Source organism: Panthera uncia, chromosome X, assembly GCF_023721935.1.
Source record: "Panthera uncia isolate 11264 chromosome X, Puncia_PCG_1.0, whole genome shotgun sequence".
Taxonomy (NCBI): domain Eukaryota; kingdom Metazoa; phylum Chordata; class Mammalia; order Carnivora; family Felidae; genus Panthera; species Panthera uncia.
Genome location: NC_064817.1, coordinates 13,973,234 through 13,993,106, shown reverse-complemented (window position 1 = coordinate 13,993,106; position 19,873 = coordinate 13,973,234). Strand labels below are relative to the sequence as shown.

General features: G+C 48.2%; 1 protein-coding gene across 1 annotated transcript; it reads left to right on the top strand.

Annotated features, from left to right (window-relative positions):
• Positions 1-5,572: 5,572 nt before the first annotated feature.
• On the top strand, positions 5,573-18,261 carry RS1 (retinoschisin 1; the record flags this gene model as incomplete). The annotated part of the gene is made up of 4 exons (XM_049644888.1): positions 5,573-5,705; positions 13,107-13,248; positions 15,524-15,719; positions 17,791-18,261. Coding segments are annotated over 4 exons (624 nt in total), but the record flags the coding sequence as incomplete, so codon positions are not given.
• Positions 18,262-19,873: the final 1,612 nt, after the last annotated feature.

Sequence of the window (19,873 nt, the reverse complement as noted above, 5' to 3'; positions counted from 1 at the left end):
CCCGGCCCCCAGAAAGAGGATCTTGGCACGACTGACATTGGCCCCACTGACAGGGCCTTTCTGTACCTCAGCCACGCCCAGCTTCGCTGGAAGGTGGGGCGGAGTCAAGCGTCTCCTGGATTAACAACCCCCAAATCGACTAGATGCCAATTGCTCGTGCGCTTTGCAGTTCTTGGGGAGCAGCTGCGAGACTAAGGAGGTGGCTTCACGTGTGCATTCACTCCAAGGGCCACGGGGCGCCACCGAGCCTGTCTGGGCTTTCCAACCAGCTGCCCGCTCAGCCTCAACGAATGGAACATCTTCGCGCCATTCCCCCCCCCCTCCACCCCCCCTGTTCCTCCTGGAGCCTTCCCCGAGCCCAGTAAACGGCAGGTCTATCCTCCCAGTGCCTCAGGCCTTGAACCTCTCTTTCTGTCACACCCACGTCATCTGTCAGCAAGTACTCTTGGCATTGCCTTCCAAAGACAGAAGCCAGCCACTTCTCGTCACCTCCATTGCCACCACCTGGGTCAAGCCCCCATCATCTCCCTTCTGGATGACCGCTGCTTGCCCGCTTAGGCTCTCCGCTTCTGGCCTTGCCCCAGACCATCCGGTCTACACCCAGCAGCCCGAGGGAGCCTCATAAACCATGATCTGTCTTGTCCCTCCTCTCCTCGAACCCTCGTGAGGGCCTACTCAGGCTAAATGCCAAAGTCCTCACGTGCCCACAGGCCCTGTACTGATTGCGTCCCATACCCCCTCTCTTCATCTCCTAAAACCCTCTTTCATTCCCTGGCTCCAGCCCCAGAGGCTCCTTGCTCTCTCTAGAACACGCCAATTACCCACCCACCGCAGGGTCTTTACACTTAGTGTTCCCTCTGCCCAGAATGCTTTGCTCACAGGGGTCTCACCTCTTTCGGGTCTTTGCTCCAACATCACCTTCTCACTGCAGAATACTTCATTCATTCATTCATTCATTAGCCCTCACCACCCCCAGCCTAGACTATATACACCCTATGAAGGTGGGTACTTTTCCCATTTTGTTAAGGGCTATATCCCCAACGCCTAAAGCCTGGACTATAGTAGACACTCAATGAATATTACTTAATGAATAAACGCTTTGGGGCCAGTCACCATCAAGTATCTTCCATATCAATTTCTATAATCGTACAAGTGCTTAGATAAACCTGTGCACAAGAAAAGGGTGGGGCATAAAGGCCAGAGCAAGTGGTGAGTTGTACACGGGGGACAGAAAAAGTCCCCTTCGCGGGAAAGGGAATAAGCTGGCACAAAAGTTGGGAGACGAGGGCCTTCAAAGCCAAGAAATCATACAAAGGCATGGAGGCATGAAACAGCCTGGCACGTGTGATGAGTTGCAGGTAGTAGAGAACGCAAAAGATGAATCTGGAGAGGCAGGCAGGAGAGAGATGATGGAGATTTCCTTGAGAGACACATCGTTATCATACTCATTTTAGGCATAAGGAAGTGGAGAGATGTGGCCACACAACCAATAAATGTCACAGATGGAGCCTGGACCCTTGCACCGGGGACCCGCCAAAGGGTTTGGAGCAAGAAGGTGGCACAATCCGGTCTGCGTTTCGCCCCACCGGCAGCGTGAAGGGTGGATGAGGCAAGGTCTCTCTTCAGCAGGGAGAGCATCCAGGGAGAGAGAGTAGGAGCCCAACACAGGCAGTGGCGGCGGGGGCAGAGAGGATAGAGGCCCCTGGGAGACGTTGGATATGGGGGTTTAGAGAGAAAGAAAGGGGACTGAGACACATCCCAAGTCTCTAGATGAGATGCTAAGTGAACAGGGAAGCCACTCAGTAGGATAAGAAATAAAGGGGAAGAACAATTTGAGGAAGGTCGTAATGAGCTGAGGTATAAAACAGAGTATTGAGGTAAGATATACATACAGAAAAGTATCAAATAGCAGAATATTGCCAGCCCCCGACTGGCAACCGTGGGCTTTCACCTTGCTGCTCCCCACGCCAGATGTGACCAAGACCCTGATGTCTAATGGCATAGATTACTTTTAAATGGACCCCTATGGTGTGTCCACTTGAGCAAGGGACCCTCCACTCAGCCCTGCAATGTGGTGGCCCACTGTATGAATTTGCCACGCGTACCCATTCTACTCTTGATGGGCATGCGGGTGTTTCTGATTTGGGGTTACTACAAAGACTGCTGCTGTGAGGAATCCAGCACGGGTTTTGGTTAGCTGGAGAACATATGCACGCGTTTCTGGTGGGTACTTAGGAGCAGAACTGCTGGGTCCTAGGGCGCATATACATTCAACCTTCCTATAGGCTGCCACGTAGTTTTTCAAAGAAGGTAGACCAATTTACATCCCCACCAGCAGCACAGGAGAGTTCAGGTTGCTCCATGACCTTGTCAAGACTTGGTTGTATCCAAGTTTAGGTAGGAAGAGACACCTATGGGGAGATGCCCGGTAAGCCATTCAAAGCAAGAATTGTAATCTTGGGTCTAGCAACATTTATGAGGCGGGTAGAAGAAGCAGAGCTCTCAGAGAAGACTGACAAGGGTATTTAGAGTGATGGGAGCACCAGGTGAACTGTGTGATGGAAGCTAAAGGAAGAAGGAAGGCACCGAGAGCATATTGGAGCATGAAGACATAAGGTCAGTGTTGGAAAGAGTCCATTGGGGACGAAAATAAGAAGTCATTGGTAACGTCTTTTGCTAGCACAGGGCTTGGCCTCCAACCAAGATGGCGCTCCTAACCTTCATTGCTCTCTGAGAGGATTAATTCTGCCCATGGCAGGTAGGCCAAGGAATCTCTAGGAATGAATAACCGGTGTACGAGGGCCCAGGAGAGACAGCAGTTTGGGGCCGCAGGGGAGGGGTAGCCCTCAACTGCTCCGACTAAAACATATGCTCCCCTTAACTCCCATTACAGCCTATGCAGAACCCAGTGGAGTGCTCACCGTGTGCATCGTCCAGTGGTCTGTCTTCTCATGGGTCCTCAAGCCCCTTGTGGGCAGAGAGCAAGGCTTCCATTTCAGAAGGCCCAGGCCCTGGGGCAGTGCCAGGCTCACAGTGGACACAAAAAAAGGGGTTTGCAGAAGAAGTAAACATGTATTATTTAAATGAAGGCACAGTTTGAAAAAGATAGCTTTTATAATTGTGATACAAAAGACGAGACCATTTCTCTACTCTCAGTAACAATCTGAAAGGGGTGTGTGCGTGTGTGTGTGTGTGTGCGCGCGCACACGCGCGGGGGCGGTGCATAAGATTCAACTTTTAGATAGGAAAGTGGTTGAGGGACTTTTATTTCCTATTGCCTACACTCCAGTTTTGGTCAAGATTTCTATAATAGGTATTGTGCTGCTTTTGTAATCAGAAAAGAAATGAAAATATCCATTTTGTTGAAAACGGAAAACGGAGCTTTGGTACTTTAGCAAGCACTGCCTAATGGAATCTTCTGCTGTGATGAAAATGTTCTGTACCTGTGCTCTCCGGTACATCAGCCCCTAGCCACATGTGGCCAGGAAGCACTGAAATGTGGCTGGTGTGACCGAGGAATTGAATGCTTAATTTTATTAATTTTAATTAATTTGAACGCAAGTAGCTTCATGGGACTAGTGCTTATGCATTGGGCACCAGAGTTTAAACAATCAGTTTATGCTAATGTATACAAACTCTTTTCCTATTAAATTGTGCATTCAGGGCACTCACTCTTAAGCGTCCGACTTCAGCTCGGGTCATGATCTCATGGTTTGTGGGTTCTAGCCCCGCGTTGGGCTCTGTGCTGACAGCTCAGAGCCTGGAGCCTGCTTCGGATTCTGTGTCTCCCTCTCTCTGACCCTCCCCTGCTCGTGCTCTGTCTCTGTCTCAAAAAGAAATTTTAAAAAATTTAAAAATTTTAAATTGTGCATTCATTCTCTTTATTCGTACTTCTATAAAGATACTTTATGTGTTAGTTTTGTGTTAAATTTGACATAGTTTTCCCACATTAATTATACAGTATTTACACTTTGTGGTTTGATATTTCCTGTACATTACAGACAAACCTTAACAAGATTTTCTAAACAATTTGTTAATCCTAAATAACCTAAATGTGTCAAGTGCGGGGGTGCGGGGACTAGGAATCAGCTCCTGACTGGCACATAAGGCAGACCCTAGGGATCCTGTTGCTGCTGCTGCTGCTGAAGAAGAAGAAGTAAGTAAAGGAAGAAGGTAGCACTTAATGTCAAATTTAACAATGTAAATTGTAAACATTGTTTAAATACTAGGTTCTCAAGTACGTTTTAAAAAACACACATAGAAAAAAGACTGGAAAGATTGATATGAAAATGTCAACAGTGTTGCCTTTGGCGATAAGAAATACCGGTGCTTCCCCACCCCCCTTTGCTACATTATTTTCCAAAGTTCTATAAAGAATGAAAATAATACAGGCACCTGGCTGGCTCAATCGATAGAGCATGTGACTCTTGATCTCGGGGTCTTGAGTTCAAGCAGTGTGTTGGGGGTAGAGTTTACATAAAAAATAATAATAATGATCCTTCTCTGTTTAATTTTACTGCCCCTGGTTTCTCAGGATCTGTGGATGTTTTTCCTGACATATATATTTACTTAGTTTGACTTCTTCCCGAAGGGGCTTTGTTAACTTTTATGTGACTATTTTCATTTCACTTCTCCTTGTTGAATTTGTTTCTTCTTTTAACTTGATTTTCTCCTCTCTTGTCCTTTTGCTTAGCCACACTGGGACTGTCGTCTACTGAGGTATGTTACAGTAAGAAGGCTGGGATTTACATGGATACTGTTCTTAAAGATTTTCCTAGCTCAAAATAATGTTTAGGATTATCCTTTTTTTTTTTTTTTAAGGTACTTTTTAAAGGTACTTTATTCTGGTGGTGGCAAGAGCCTATTTTATCTGGGCAAGTTCAAGATTGGTGTTTTAATGAGAGAATGCAAGTGAACCAGGTCCTAATTCAGGTGGTGTGATCATGAATCCATTACCTTTTAAAACCGGATCCCTAAAAGGGACCTCCAGAAGTGAGCAGCCTGACCTTGAACCGGGCCCCGCCCCCAAACCCTGAAGGTAACTATAATGGGGTGAGCAGTGCTCCCCACACGGTGCGTCTGTGAGATTATTAGCTGTCCATCCACACTGGTGGACATTTGTTTATCTGGACTCAAAGATGAGTGGCAACTGTATGTCTTAAGCCTGGATTAGTATGCCAGTTGTGCTGCCCTTGTGCAAAAGCGGCCACAGAATACAGGTAATGAATGAGCAAGGTTCTTGAACACAAACTCTTCCAGTGGCCAGAGCCACGGTTGCCTTTGCCTGTGATCTTTCTTTCTTTCCCCTGAAATTTTCATACCTGGAGCATTCTCTGTATTTTTATAATTTTTTAAATGTTTATTTATTCTCGAGAGAGAGACAGAGCACAAGCGGGGAAGGGGTTACAGAAAGAGGGAGACACAGAATCGGAAGCAGGCTCCAGGCTCCGAGCTGTCAGCACAGAGTCCGACGCGGGGCTCGAACTCACAGACCGTGAGATCGTGAGCTGAGCCGAAGTCAGATGCTTAACCGACTGAGCCCCCCAGGCGGCCCTGCCTGTGACTTTTCTGACACTCCTTCCCCTCTGGCTTCCCGCAGGATGAGGGTGAGGACCCCTGGTACCACAAAGCATGCAAATGCGATTGCCAAGGAGGTGCCAATGCCCTCTGGTCTGCTGGCGCCACCTCCTTAGACTGCATTCCGGGTGAGTGTCTCCTCTGCTTAGGGCACCGGATCCTCGCGGTGTCCTGGGGAATGTTGTTTCTCCTTTTCCTTTCCGCCTGGCCGAGTTAACCCCCCAGCACGCTAGGCTCTGGGTTTCCTGCAGTTGGCCTCCAAACTTCAAATCCCACAACGGCCACTGTTCCAACATACCGCACGGATGTCATTGTTCAGAAACAGCTTCCTGCCTCTCTCCCTGGCCTGGGTGAGACGGTGAGATGGCGCCTATTTTCAATGAAATGGACTAATGGAATTTGTGAAAATAAGTCAATGGTAGGAGGCAGGGCGTTCTGAGAAGAGGACAGCCTTTTGAGTCAGAGAGTCCAGAGCTGGAATCCTGCCTGCCTCCCTTCTTAGCTCTGGGACTCCCCCTTGGGTCTTTTTCTGTCAAAGGGAGGTAATAGGACTGTGCCCGAGGGTTTACTGCTCAGCGAACAACCATGTTCTCCCCCACGTTCCGGCCCCTTTAGAGTGGCTCCAGCCGAAGCGAGCCGCGTCCCTTCCAAGATGAACATTTAAGGGCTGGTACTTGACTCTCCGGCTTTCCCTTCCCTGCTTGAGGAATGGTTCCTCCTCCAGTGTGGGTCCCAGGAAATTGAATGGAGCAGAAACCCTGCCAACCCATAACGGACAAGTCACCTGAGTGAAAAATAAACCGCTGTCGTGTTAAGCCTCTGAAATTTCCAAGACAATTTGTTCTGCAGCCTAACATAGCCCTTCCTGGCTAATACGAGCGTCTTCCTGTAAGGTTCCTGCCAGCAAACTTTGTAAAGGACCAGATGCTAAATATTTGTGGCTTTGCAGGCCCTAGGGTCCCGACTCCTCAATTCTGCCTTTGTAGTACGAAAGCAGCCGCTGACAATATGTAAATACATGCGTGTGGCTGTGTTCCAATAAAACTTTATTTACAAAAACGGGCGGTGAGCCACATTTGGTTTAAGGGCCACAGTTTGCTGACCCCTGCTCTTAGGAGTTGTCACGAGGAATAGATCCTCGTAGGCATGCGGGGTACCTAGCAAACTGTAGCTTATGAAAGGTCCGCTCCTTTTCTTCCTGCCTCCTGAGAGCTCACACTCTGACTTTCAGGGACTTGGGGGCCCAGAAAATCCTTGCAACACTCAGTGCTTTGCACGGCTCAGAGCCTCTTTTGCTCGAAACTGTGCTCGTTACCCTCTGCAGGGTACATAATCACCTAATAATAGCTCCGCTAGAGACAGTATGTGTGTGCGTGTGCGAGCTTCTCTTCATTATTTCATTAAATTTGCATTAAAATAGCATATTGTGGGGGAGGCAGCGGAGAGTCTCCGAGGGCCTTTGCTGCCTCCCCTCCCCTATTTACTGAAGGGGTAGGAAGTGGTTTGTGAATTCAGTCTATCGGAAAGGAACAGTGGGGCCCCTGTCATGAGGAAAGCAGCAAGTGCTGTGCAGTCTGGTGGGCTTCTACTGGATGCCCCACTGTGCTCCGCGGCAGGAGCTCCTGCAACCATTATATACTGGTGTGGTCTGCCCAGTCAATATTGAAGCACCCTCCTTAATAATCCATTTAAAATTCAGTTCCACCCTTTCTCATCATGTGTCTATTATGTGCCAGGCACTGATGGGGAGACAAAAAAAGAAAAAAAAAAAAAAAGAAGGCATTATCTCCTCCCTGAAGGAGTTTCCCATGCAGTGGAAACAAACGTTCTCTTCACTAGAGACACGAAGACCTTACTGGAACTCCATTCCGAGTTCTAAAAAAAACCCACCAACTTGAAAAGAGATTATTTATGCAGATTGACCCAATCAACTGTGAAGTTGAGGAGGGCTGTGTGTTTGGGGAATGTGAAGTCGACCGGGGTCCCCCGAGCTCTCTCCCCTAAACACTTGCCGTGCACTCGAAGTTCTGAAATCGGAAATTCTTTTAGTTTACGTGTTCTCCACTCCCCACCATCTTCTGTTTGTCTTTCCTCTCATTTTTTTTTTTTAATGGCACAGACATTTCCGGGAAGAAACAAACACAACCTAAGGGTTACACGGTTGATTCATTGACGTGAATTGGTTTTTTTTCCACGAAAGAGATGGTTCAGGGCAGCAGGACTAGACGCCCATCAGTGCCTCGGGTCCTCAGTGGAATCTTAAGAACGCTGCTTGGTCTCTCTGGATCCTGAGACTCACTGCTTCCATCACAGGCCGCCTTAGGAGGGAAGAAGAGCCTAGAAGATACAGAAGGACGGGAGGGAAGGTCACTGGGAGCTGGCTCGAGGTACTCTCGGGTGCACACTGGCTGCTACTGTCTAGTGGTCCCACCCACAGAGGAGAAGGTGCATTCTGGCCTCCTTAATCTTCATCTTAACACTATCAAAACGACTAAAAGGTCTGTCCTCCACAGTTAGCTAAGATCACCTTGGCCCTCGGAAGGGGAAGAATAGGGTAAGGAAAGTATCCAAGTCTAAGAAATCCAGTGATTCGTGAATGCTTTGCCTTTACTCTAGATTTTATACCTCTATATTATCTTCGAGTTTCTACTCCATTCTATAAACATTATTCTATGTTCCACTACATTGTCATATAGGTTCAAGCCTAATACATGTGCATGTTAATATTCATGTCTCTCTTGTCAAGAACGTCCCTGAACTTCCCTTGTGTTTCTCTAGGTAAATGTTCTTTATACCCATGTCTGGCTTTCACGCCTCCCGACCGCGAGATTATCTACTGAATAAGAAAGGCTAGTGTGCTATGTATAGTCTGGATTCGCAGCACATTATGAACACGCCTTTATCCACGTAATATCCGTGCTTTATCCACTTGTACCACACACGATGTAGGTTTCTCCTTAAAATGAATGTACAAACGTTCCTTTTCTATTTAAGATGAGCATACCAACAGGCTTCATAGCTACCCTAACAAACTGGCATTGGGCAGAAAACGTGGGAAGGACATATTCCGTGTAAGTCTGACGAGGATCCCCTTAATTCCTCCAGCAACATTATTCGTGCCGTTTAATCCTAGTTTATACTCAATTGACAGTTTCCTATGGCTTAGAGCAGTAGGTGTTCTCTGGGCCGGGCGACCTCGAGTTCCTCCCTGAGCTTTCCGCTTCCTGTGTCTGCTGTCTTCTCTGCTTGCTCCTAGAGGCCACCCGAGACGGGTGATAATCTGTGTTTATCCCTTCATTCACCATCCAGACAATAACTATCGAGTGCTTAGCATGTGCAGGCATTCTGCTCAGCTCAGAGGATACAATGGTGAGCCAGAGAGCCCAGAGGAGCCGATAAATAATGACAAGGATGGGGAATAAGCGAGAGGAACAGGGTGGCCGGCAGACATCTGAAGGATGAGCAGAGTTGGCCGGGTGAAGGGGGAAGAGAGGGGATGGGAGTGTCACAGGCAGAGGGAACAGCCTCAATGGAAGGCCTCCAGGCCTGCATGAGGACCCAAAGGGAGCCCAGCCAGGACCGTGGAAGGAGGAGGAGAGGGGAAAGGAGGAGTCGGGCAAAACAATAACATAACTCGACTGCAATTGACCCCACGGTCCATAGAGCGTGAGAAATGCCACATTTTCTATTTTTCCAAGTTTAAATAACTCCAGTTTGAGTCCTCCTCATGGCTAGCGAGGAGTCTAAAGACAGGACTGTTAAAGGTCCTTCCTCTCTCCTTGGACTGCATCAAACTCCCATGGGTTTGCAAGGGCTGCCTGGGGGCAGGGAGCAGACTCAGGCTCAGGCTCAGGCTCAGGCCAGGTGGCAGGCTCCCTGCCTGGCCCACAGCCCCACTTGAAGGCCAACACCCCATTGGGGGGTCTTCTCCCTCTGAACCAAGCTCAGCTCAGTCCCGGGGACCTTCCCAAGTTTCCTGAGGGTGTCCAGAGCTCAGGGCTCCCTGGCCCCATCTGTGGTCCAGCCCCCTCAGAGGAAGCATGTCCCTGCTGAGCTCAGGCCCCTACCATGAGCACGCCCCTTTCCCCCCAAAGGGCCAAAGCCCAGATTCTCCAGTCCCCTCCTGTAGCACAATCAGCTAATTCCTGTTGACACCTAGACGTTCCAAATCCATAAATCTGAGAGATGCTATGTGGTCTACAGCCTTTCCTCTCTCAAATCACACACACACACACACACACACACATGAACACGTGCACACACAAACCCAAGAAGAGCCCAAACCCTTAGGAACCCTCTTTCTTGGGGAGATGTACAGGGGATGATGGGGGCAGGGCAGAGTGGGAGAGGGGGGAGTTAGATTTCTTCCCGGGTGAGTCTTCGCCAGAAAGACAAACATGAAAAACTCAAGAAGACATCAATGCACTCCCACGAATTCACCCTATTACACCGATATAATCTGTTGCTCTTGGCCAGCGACATCGTGGAGGCAGGTACTGCTGTGGGTCCCCTTTCACAGATAAGGAAATTGAGATCCAGAAAGGTTAAGCAGCTTGCCTAAGCTCACACAGAGACGGGGATCCGATCCCAGCTCACACTGACTCTAGACAGACATTCTTGACCTTGGCTGCCCATTACAATCACTTGTAGCTCTACCCCTCACCCGGGTCCTACCCCAGACCAATGACGTCAGAATCTCTGAGGGAGTGACCTGAACGTTAGCACTTCTGTCACTCCCCCCCCAATGATACCCAGGTTGAGACCCATCAGAGAGTCTCTGCTTTGTGCCCTGGGCCACACCACTGGTTTCTGGGTTAGCAGCTGGGTAGCTAGAGGCACCAATACCTGACAGAAGCACTGTACAGGGGCAGGCTTGGGGCTTGGATACTGAAGGGTACCGTTTGGAACGTGTGGGTGTGAAGCATCTTTGGGTCACCCGGGTGGAACTGTTCCCCTGGAAAATGGACAATGGGATAAGGCTTGGGGCCTGGGAATCAGGCACTGACTCCCAGACGCCGGGCAAAAGCCATGGAGATGGTGAGATCATCAATTTCCTGGAGAGTGTGGGCAGGGTCCGTGTCTGGACAAACCCTCACCAGCCTCCAAGGCCACTGCCACTGGCTTCGTCTCCCTAGGTTTCCACTCTTAACCGTTAGATGGGCAAATCGGAAAGAAATGGCAAAAGAGATTTAAGGGAAAGACACAGAAAGAGCAAAATGCCAAGAATAAAGCCATCAGGAGTGGACTTTTCCTTCCCCTCTGCTTTTCCTTCCCCTCTGCTCCTTCCCTCCAAGCTGGTGGCCCTGGAGCAAGAAAAGGAAGGTTCAAGATGGAGGGGCCTTAGAGACACCCACAGTTAGCATTTAAGTGACAACCTTGGGCCCAACTGAAAACCAGCTTTCTGATGCTGGGGCCTTGTCCCACCTTCTGGTGGCATGGGCTTGTCCTCCAGGTCGGAGGGAAATTGAGGAGGTAGAGGGGCCCCCAAGGCCATGGGCACCAGGCCCCTGAACCTGCCAACTGACAAATGCCTTCTCTCACAGGCCAAAGTTTCCCCAGTATGCTTTGAAAGTGTGCTTGTTAAAGATGAGGCTGCTCTGGGGGTGGGATACTGAAAACTGCATCCTTAACAAGCCCTCCTGACGATTTGACCGCACAAGGCACGATTGAGGGGCCCGTAAATCACTCCTGTCCTCTCTCCCAGGAGTTCCCGTGATTTTAGTAGGCTCCATCAGCCTTGGGGACTTGATAAACCACAAGTGCTGTCCCCTCACTTCCAGCCCCACTGAGCTACAACTAATGGTGGAGGTTGGACCTTTTCCTTTGGTGCATCGGGCAGAAAGGCAGTGAAGCCTCCCTGGTCAGAGGCCTGAAGCTGTCTTTCTGTCTTCACTCTCTGAGGACAGGGCATGACTGCCTCTGCGGGCATTCTGGTCTCAGGATGCATGGCATTCAAGCTTTTGCATGCTTCGTTCAATTTTAGTGACTTTTGGAAGCTATCCTCCAGAAAGACCCCAGCACTCGTTTCACTGTTGGAAAGGGATGATGCCCCAGTCAGTATGTTCAGCTCTTTGATCTGAACTCAGATTTACACATGGACAAAAAATAATTTCACTTACTTGAAGTTTATTCTTCACAATCGGAAAACTAAGAGAATGTGTAAGTTTACCATTTGTTTTTTACAGAAATATAGCTAGACTTGTGTTCGGTTGTCAATAAGGGATCCCCTGAAGAGTGGCTTAGTGAATTACTTTTGTTTTGACTCCCGTAGTAAAAAGAGTAGGGGTAGGGAGTTGCTTAAGGATATCAGGGCTGAAGTCTCGGCACTTCTTTTGGCCTTACCCCCGTTGTGCAAGAAGCCACTGCGCCAGCCATCAGGTCTTCTTTCTAGGCAACGGGAAGAAAAAAGGGGTGAGCAAAAACGGATCAGAAATCCCCAGCAGACATCGTCGTATATCTCAGTGGTCAGAAATTGTATCACGTAGTCGCTTCTAACCGCGAAAGAGGCCGGGAAAGATTTTTTCTAGCGCCTACATTGCTGCCTGACAAAGTTAGGGTTCTTTAGTCGAAAACAAGGGGAGAACGGATGCTGGGCTGGCAATCGGCGAAAGTCTGTGACCAGGTAACCCAACACTAAATGTGTTTAAAAATACATGAGAGGGGTGCCTGCGTGGCTCAGTCGGTTAAGCGGCCGACTTCGGCTCAAGTCATGATCTCGCGGTCCATGAGTTCAAGCCCCGCGTCGGGCTCTGTGCTGACAGCTCAGAGCCTGGAGCCTGCTTCGGATTCTGTGTCTCCCTCTCTCTCTGACCCTCCCCTGTTCATGCTCTGTCTCTCTCTGTCTCAAAAATAAATAAATGTTAAAAAAAAGTTTAAAAAAAAATAGAAATACATGAGAAGCAGTTCCTTTCAACTGTACCTTATTCAATAGTCACTCAGGTACATTTCACCCCCCCCCCAACACACACACCTTTTTTTATTCATCAGACTAGTGAGAAGACGGCACTTTACGAGCGAGAAGTCAGTCTCAGTATATAACTGCCCTTCTTGCCTCTGACCATTGCTTTGTTCCTATAATTAGCATCATATGCTGCCCGAAGACAGCTGGGGCCCCTGACGTCATCACGCCAGACGGCTAAAAGTGTGTTAATGAGGAAAATAAAGAGTACGGCATTTAACTATGATATTTCCCTGGGAACCTCTTGGTTTTGCAAATGTCTAAGTTTGTGGAGGAGGTGAAGTATTTCTCCCTCCCTCCCTCCCCCACCTCAGGTTGCCATAGAGCCCCTTTCCTCTGCTTTTGCGAAGGTTGAGTCTCTATGGCAATCCTTTGACTTCATCTTCACTCTCTCTCATAAGAGCAGCGAATAAGTTGAAGACCCATTGTGGAGTGCGCTGACGAGCAAAACATTCTCCACCTACCAAAGCATGAAGGAGACGGTCTGACTTGGCATGTCAGTCATGTCGGGTTTGTGGAGTGTTGCGATGTGATATGAGTGTTTTGAGGTGCGTTGTTTTTCCCTTTCCAGAATGCCCATATCATAAGCCCCTGGGTTTTGAATCAGGAGAAGTTACACCAGACCAGATCACCTGCTCCAACCTGGAACAGTACGTGGGCTGGTATTCCTCGTGGACCGCTAACAAGGCCCGGCTCAACAGTCAAGGCTTTGGGTAAGCAGGGCAGGTGGCTCAGGCGGTTTTTCTCATGTGATTTGAAAAATGTAGGTCTCTGTAAGAAAAAAATGGCAGAATGCATTTATTTATTCAACAAATATTGACTGAGTGCCTTCCGTGTGCTGAGGACTGTGGGCAAGGTGGCGGAGGTCCTGGCCTTCAAGAAGCACACAGTTTAGACGGGGAGAGGGGCTCTACCTGAAGGGAACGGATGGGGATGGTAAAGGTCAGCAAAGTTAGGGCACAAGTGAGGTAAGGCCAGAGCTCTGGTAGGCAGAAGTCAGATCTCAGATCGTGAAGTCACGTGAAGAATTCTGGTAACTATTTTAGGCATAATGAGAGGACCCGGAATGTGCATTAGTTAGAGTGCAAGTTTGTACTGCTGTAACAAAGAGCCCCAAAGTACAGAAACTTAAATAACATAAAGGTTGATTCCTCGGTCATCTAAAAGTTTCATTAGGCCATGTAGTTTCATTGTTATGACGGCTGATGGTATCAGGGGTCCAGATTCTTTCTACCTTCTTCTGTCATCCTTCACATGAAGCTGCCATCTCAGGGCCCAAAATGGCTACCCTAGCTTCCACTAGCACATCACATTCTTGCCAGGGGGGAGAAAAGAGGAGCAGAGTGCACAAGCATAATCCTATTGGCTACTTCTGCCCACATCTCACCAATCAGAATTTAGTCAGGTTGTCCCACCTAGCTGCAAAGGAGACTGGGAAATATGAACTTTTCTGGGTGGCTGTTTGCCCAGATAAAACATGGTGGTGGTGGTGGTGGTGTTCTATTGCTAAAAGAAGACGGGAAGAGGATACTGGGGGACAATTAGCAGACTCTAGCAGAGAAAGATTTAAGGCTGGGGAATACTACAATAAGATTTGTGTTGTAAGAAAATTCTGGCTCAGGGCGCCGAGGTGACTCAGTCAGTTGTGCATCCAACTCTTGGTTTCGGCTCAGGTCATGATCCCAGGGTTGTGGGATCAAGCCCCATGTCGGAAGCTATGCTCAGCAGGCCGCCTGCTTCAGATTCTCTCTCTCTCTCTCTCTCTCTCTCTCTCTCTCTGCCCCTCTCCCTTGCGCATGTGCGCTCTGTCTCTCTCAAATAAAAGAAAAAAGAAAAAAAGAAAAGAAAAGAAAAAAGAAAAATCTGGCTCTTGTGAGGAGAACTGTTTAGTTGGGAGAAGTAATTAGTGAGGTGAGCTAAAGTAGCAATCCAGGCAAGAATTGAGGATGATGTGGGTCAGGGCAGTGCCAGTGAAATGGAGAAAAGTAAATGACTTTGAGAAACATTTGAGATGGAGTCAATAGACGGATTGGATGTTTGAGGCGACAAAGAGAAAGGGACAAAGATCTCTCTCGGATCGCTGGCATGAACACCCCAGAGGATGGGGGTAGCATTCTGAAAGATGAATATTGGAAGGAGGGGCTGGAGACAATTAGGAGTTTACTCTTGGACATGTTTCTTTGGGGACGCTGTACAGCATCTAGAAGTTGTCTAGACAGCAAATGATCCTCAGGTTTCGGGATTTAGAAAAGGTCTGGGATGGAAGTTAAGATTTCAAGAGCCACGCAAGGAGCAAGTCTGGAATTAGAAGAGAAGGCAGCCAAGGACTGAGTCCCGAGAAGCTAATTAATATGCAAAAAGTAAATAAAAACCTCAAAGGGGAAATTATAGGTTTCCACAATTCATGAGAGACATAGCTAAAAAACAAATCAGTTCCCTCACTGGTTGGTTTGCTTTATAATTGCCAAAAGCTCTTCCAGAGCCACTTGGATCAGTGTTCTGCACATGGGAGACACTCTCTGAAAGCCATGAATGACAGCACTGGAAGGAGACGCAAATATGTATAAAGGGACTGAAATTGGGGTGAGACTCATGGAGAAAGAGACATCAGGAGAGACTAATGAAAAGGGAAGGGAGCTGGTGGGTGCAAAAACCATGCATTTTCATGATTTGAAGACAGACATACTCAACCACACCCCAAAGGTGATTTCAGCAACACTCAAAGGCACTTCTTTGACAGATCAGTTGAATCTGGCCATTGTTCTTTGGTCAGTGGAGATGCTGGGAGAAAGAGAATGATACAAGTATGACAGAGGCTGCACACTTCTTGGAGACAGGCCTTTTGGTGCTTAACAGATTGCAGCTCAGACTGCCCGCGCGTTGCAGGGGTTCTTTAGGCACTGGCGACCCCTCAAAGGGCCGTGCCTCTCAGCTCTTTGGAGGCTCTCATAGGAAAGGGCTCCTGGTGATTTGCTGTGTTCCTGGCAGGTGCGCCTGGCTGTCCAAGTACCAGGACAGCAGCCAGTGGCTAGAGATAGATCTGAAGGAGGTCAAGGTGATTTCAGGGATCCTCACCCAGGGGCGCTGTGACATTGATGAGTGGATGACCAAGTACAGCGTGCAGTACAGGACCGATGAGAACCTGAACTGGATTTACTATAAGGACCAGACAGGAAACAACCGGGTAAGTTGGACTTACCCCAAACCACCTTTAGCTCATACTCTATGGGACTTCCCTCCCGTTCCTGCCCTGTCACGCCACTGACTCCATGGCAAGGGAAGTCATCCATGCTTCTTCCCCACAACATGGTCTACTCTCTGACAAGGCAGGGTCTTTTCTTGCTGTATCCTGTGTGCCCAGCAGTTTGTGAGTGAGCACCACTCTTGCATGCAAAAGAAATCTTTGTTTGAATTCTCCTACCAGCTTATAGTTGCTCAAATGATCAAAACTGGCCATTTGGACTATTCCAAACTCCGTGGGCCATTGAACACTTTGCTGCATACATGTGACTTGACCTATTATTGATGTGGCTAGGCCCTTGTCCATTTATGTAGATATGGCCTCTCCTTACCATTGAGACTGACTTCCAGGAAGATCTGGACAATCCAGCAAGTTAGCCACTGAACTATGTAAATGATTAAAATGACTCCAGCAATGAAGACACAGAGGAACTTGAACCTTTGAGCAATTTTATATCCTACTAACCTCTAAAGGCCAAGCCCCAAGTCTTGTTCACAGTAGGCTCTTGATTGTGTGTGTATATATATATATATATATAACCAATATTTTATATATATAATGTCTATTTGCAATGAATTAAAAACTCGCTAGCTGTTTGGAACCGTTAACTGTCCTTTTGCCTGAGAGTAAGGACTTCTGAGGCTAATTTGGACACTTAATCAGATTAAGCAGACACGTGTGCCTGAAAATCAGAAGGCTTTGTACTCTGTGATGACAAGTTGTACAGCAAGACAGCCACGGGTTGAGATTTCAAGGAGTTTGAATACAATAGGAGAAACCATCTTGATACTTAGACATTTTATTTCATTTTTGATCTTGTTAGCTGGCTTTTCAAAAAGAAACGGAGAATTCATTTTCAAGTCCTGCCTGCATTTCTGAAGGCCTTGACGGTTCTTTGCAAAGAGGTACTCCGCTCAGGCACTTGGGCAATCTGCAGGAGCCTGTTCCAACCTCCCTCTTCACCTGTCCCAACTTGAATAGATTCAAGGGCAAACGGCAGAGAGAAGGGGATGTGGGATGTTGCTATTGGGAAGAAAGGCAAGATCATGGCACAGGAGGTCCTTCTTGTTTTGTAGATAGATGGGGCCAAAGTGGCAGCCAGATTTTTTGCAGGAGATAATCCCGGAAAGAAATGAAACGCTCCAGTGTCATCAGGCAGAGCTCTACGACTCTAGAAAGACTGCCAAGAATGATTTCTTTGGAAACGCAGCCGAACAGCCACGGCACCTTTTTCCGTCATGGCCACTGCATCATGCTATGCTGCATCCCAAAACACACGAAGCAGAACCTTTTCCTCCCTACTTTGGGTACTGCACTCCCCCTTCCAGAATCTTCCCTCTAGTTTTTATGTCTTTTCTTTTCTAAAAGCAGTCTTCCAAGTCTAAAAAGTATTTGCCATTGGTATGGAGGTAGAGATACACACTTAAGCTTTGGCTCACAACTTCAGGGCCAGCTCACCAGTTTTTACTCGAGCCTCATTTTGGATCCCTTTGGAACGGAAGAACATTCCTCCTGTAAGTGCAATGCGGTCCTTTTCAAAATTGGTCAAAATGCAAAGAATCAGAACACAGAATTGGTGATGAGAATCAAGAGGCATTTTCCATCAGTGCCATCCAATAGAACCTTCTGTGACAATGGAAATGTTAGGATCTGCACTGTCCAATATGGAAGCCACTAATCACACACAGCTATTGAGCACAGGAGCCATCACCAGCGCGGCTGAGGAAGGAAATTGTTACCTAATTTTAATGCATTTAAATTTAAATAGCCACGTGTGGCTAATGCTCCCATACTGGCTGGGGAAGCTCTAGATGTCCCCAGAGAATCACTCGGAGATGCCTAGAACATGCAGGCACTAACACACAAGTTCAGATTTCGGGCATATGCAATTCTCTGACCTTTAACCACTTTCTGAGATTTCCCAGACTTCAAATTTGGGGCCAGCTTCAGATAGGAATTGTTCTTCCTTTTCCCTCCCCTGATGTGATAGTGATAAGATTTCCTCTCTCTTTAGGTCTTCTACGGCAACTCAGACCGAACCTCCACGGTCCAGAACCTCCTGCGGCCCCCCATCATTTCCCGCTTCATCCGGCTGATCCCACTGGGCTGGCACGTCCGCATTGCCATCCGGATGGAGCTGCTGGAGTGCGTCAGCAAGTGTGCGTGACGCCTCCTTCGGCTCGGCACCTGCCAGGTGGGGTGGAGGGCGCAGAGCAGCCTGTAGGGGAACATTGACGCGACCAGGGCTTGAACAGGGTGACAAACAGGGCTGAATTTTACAAGCTCTTTTCAAAGCAGAGCTGGGCAGAAATAATTTCTTTTTTTTAAGATATAGTTTCCAATGTCAATGAGAGAGAAAGAAAAATGAACTCATTCCCCACTCAGGGCCAAAGAAAATAAGAACAAAGAAAATGTCCCTAAAGACAATGTTCATCAAAAGCCTAAGTAGCAGGGGTAATTTTCTGCTCTCGGGTTTTTGTGTTTGGCCTGACAGTGTGAAAGGTGTGGTCTCAGGGAACACAAAGGAGCCCAGATAATTTAAAAACCCTTTTGCTTCACCACCCTGAAAACAGGAACAGAAGTTTCATAAAACCTTGATTTGAACGCAAATGGGGAGCAGGCTTGCAGTCTCTCCGGAGTTTTCACCGAATCAGGGCCTCTCACAACTTTAGAGCACCGTGTATGCAGAGGGAAAGGTTTTGGGGTGACCGGGGGGCCGAAAGGCATAGTCGGGAGCCTGTGTCCTGGTCTCCTGGAGGCTGGCACCATCGCCCCAGGTAGGAGGGCCTCCCCTGCTCTGCGCTTTCACCCCCACACACACAAGGACTGGGGAGCCACAAAAGCTCTCATCACATACAGATCCATTCTAGCAAAGTTTTCCAGTCTGTGGTCACTATTTGGGTGAATACATGGGACGGGCTGCATGTGGAAGTAGCAAAGTTTCTCTGTATTTAGGAACCCCACAAGACCAAAGCACACCAGAATTTCCCTTCATCTAGGGCTACCATTTTTCAACAGGATTCACATTTTAAAACCAGTTGGCACAGGAGCTAGATCACTGGCTACACGGAGGAGGCCCATCAGCTAACCACATGCTTTGCAGGAAGTGGGCAGACCGCAAGTCCTAAGAAGGGATGTGGATACGTTTCTTGTGACCCACGGTTAAACTTCACCCCTTGCCTTGCAACACACAAAACAGGCCTGCTCCTGAGGCTGAAACCTCCTTGGGAAGGACTGGGCCTGGCATGGGCCTGGCCTTCCCCCTCCTGGAGGAGCTCATGAAGCTGGGACCTTTCGGGAACAGTCTCAGTCTCCTGAGTTTTCAGGCCCTTCCCTGGGGAGAGGCTGATGACATGGGGAGTGGCAGGAGAGGTATATGAAAGTAGGAGCTGAGAGGGGGTGAAACTGGGGGATGAGGGCCCTCTGACAAGACTGGGGAATCCGAGACTGTCCTGGCCCTGACACAGCACAGCCTCTACTAGAGGCTTTCTCCTGAGTTACTTTCTGTTTTCAAATGCCAAGCCGAGTGAAGACTCACACTAACATGATCCTGGACATCACATTCACCTTCTCTGTGAGGGGGGAAGCCTCCTAAAAACCCCAAATCTCTTCCCTGGTGTTTTGGGTTTAGAACAGCTCTATATTTAACCCACCATCTTTTTTTTTTTTTAACGTTTATTTTGAAAGAGAGAGGAGAGAGAGAGAGAGGGAGAGAGCATGCATACGCACGCGAGCAAGCAGAGAAGGGTCAGATAGAGAGGGAGACAGAGGGTCCGAAGCGGGCTCTGCGCGGTCAGCAGTGAGCCCGATGTGTGGCCAAACTCGTGACCTGTGAGATCATGACCTGAGCCGAAGTCGGACGCTTAACCTACTGAGCCGCCCAGGCGCCCCTAACCCACCATCTTTTTAATCCCCCAACTGTATACTCGGACCTGGAAAAATGCTTCCCTTGCTCAGTATTCTCTCAAATACAAACATATCAAATTCAAGGTGGGGAAAAAACAATCCTTCTCCGGCCTTTGGACACATGAATAAATCCATTTAGAGCAGACGCCTCATCAGAGCCCCTTACTGAAAAGCTGAATGAACTTTCATCA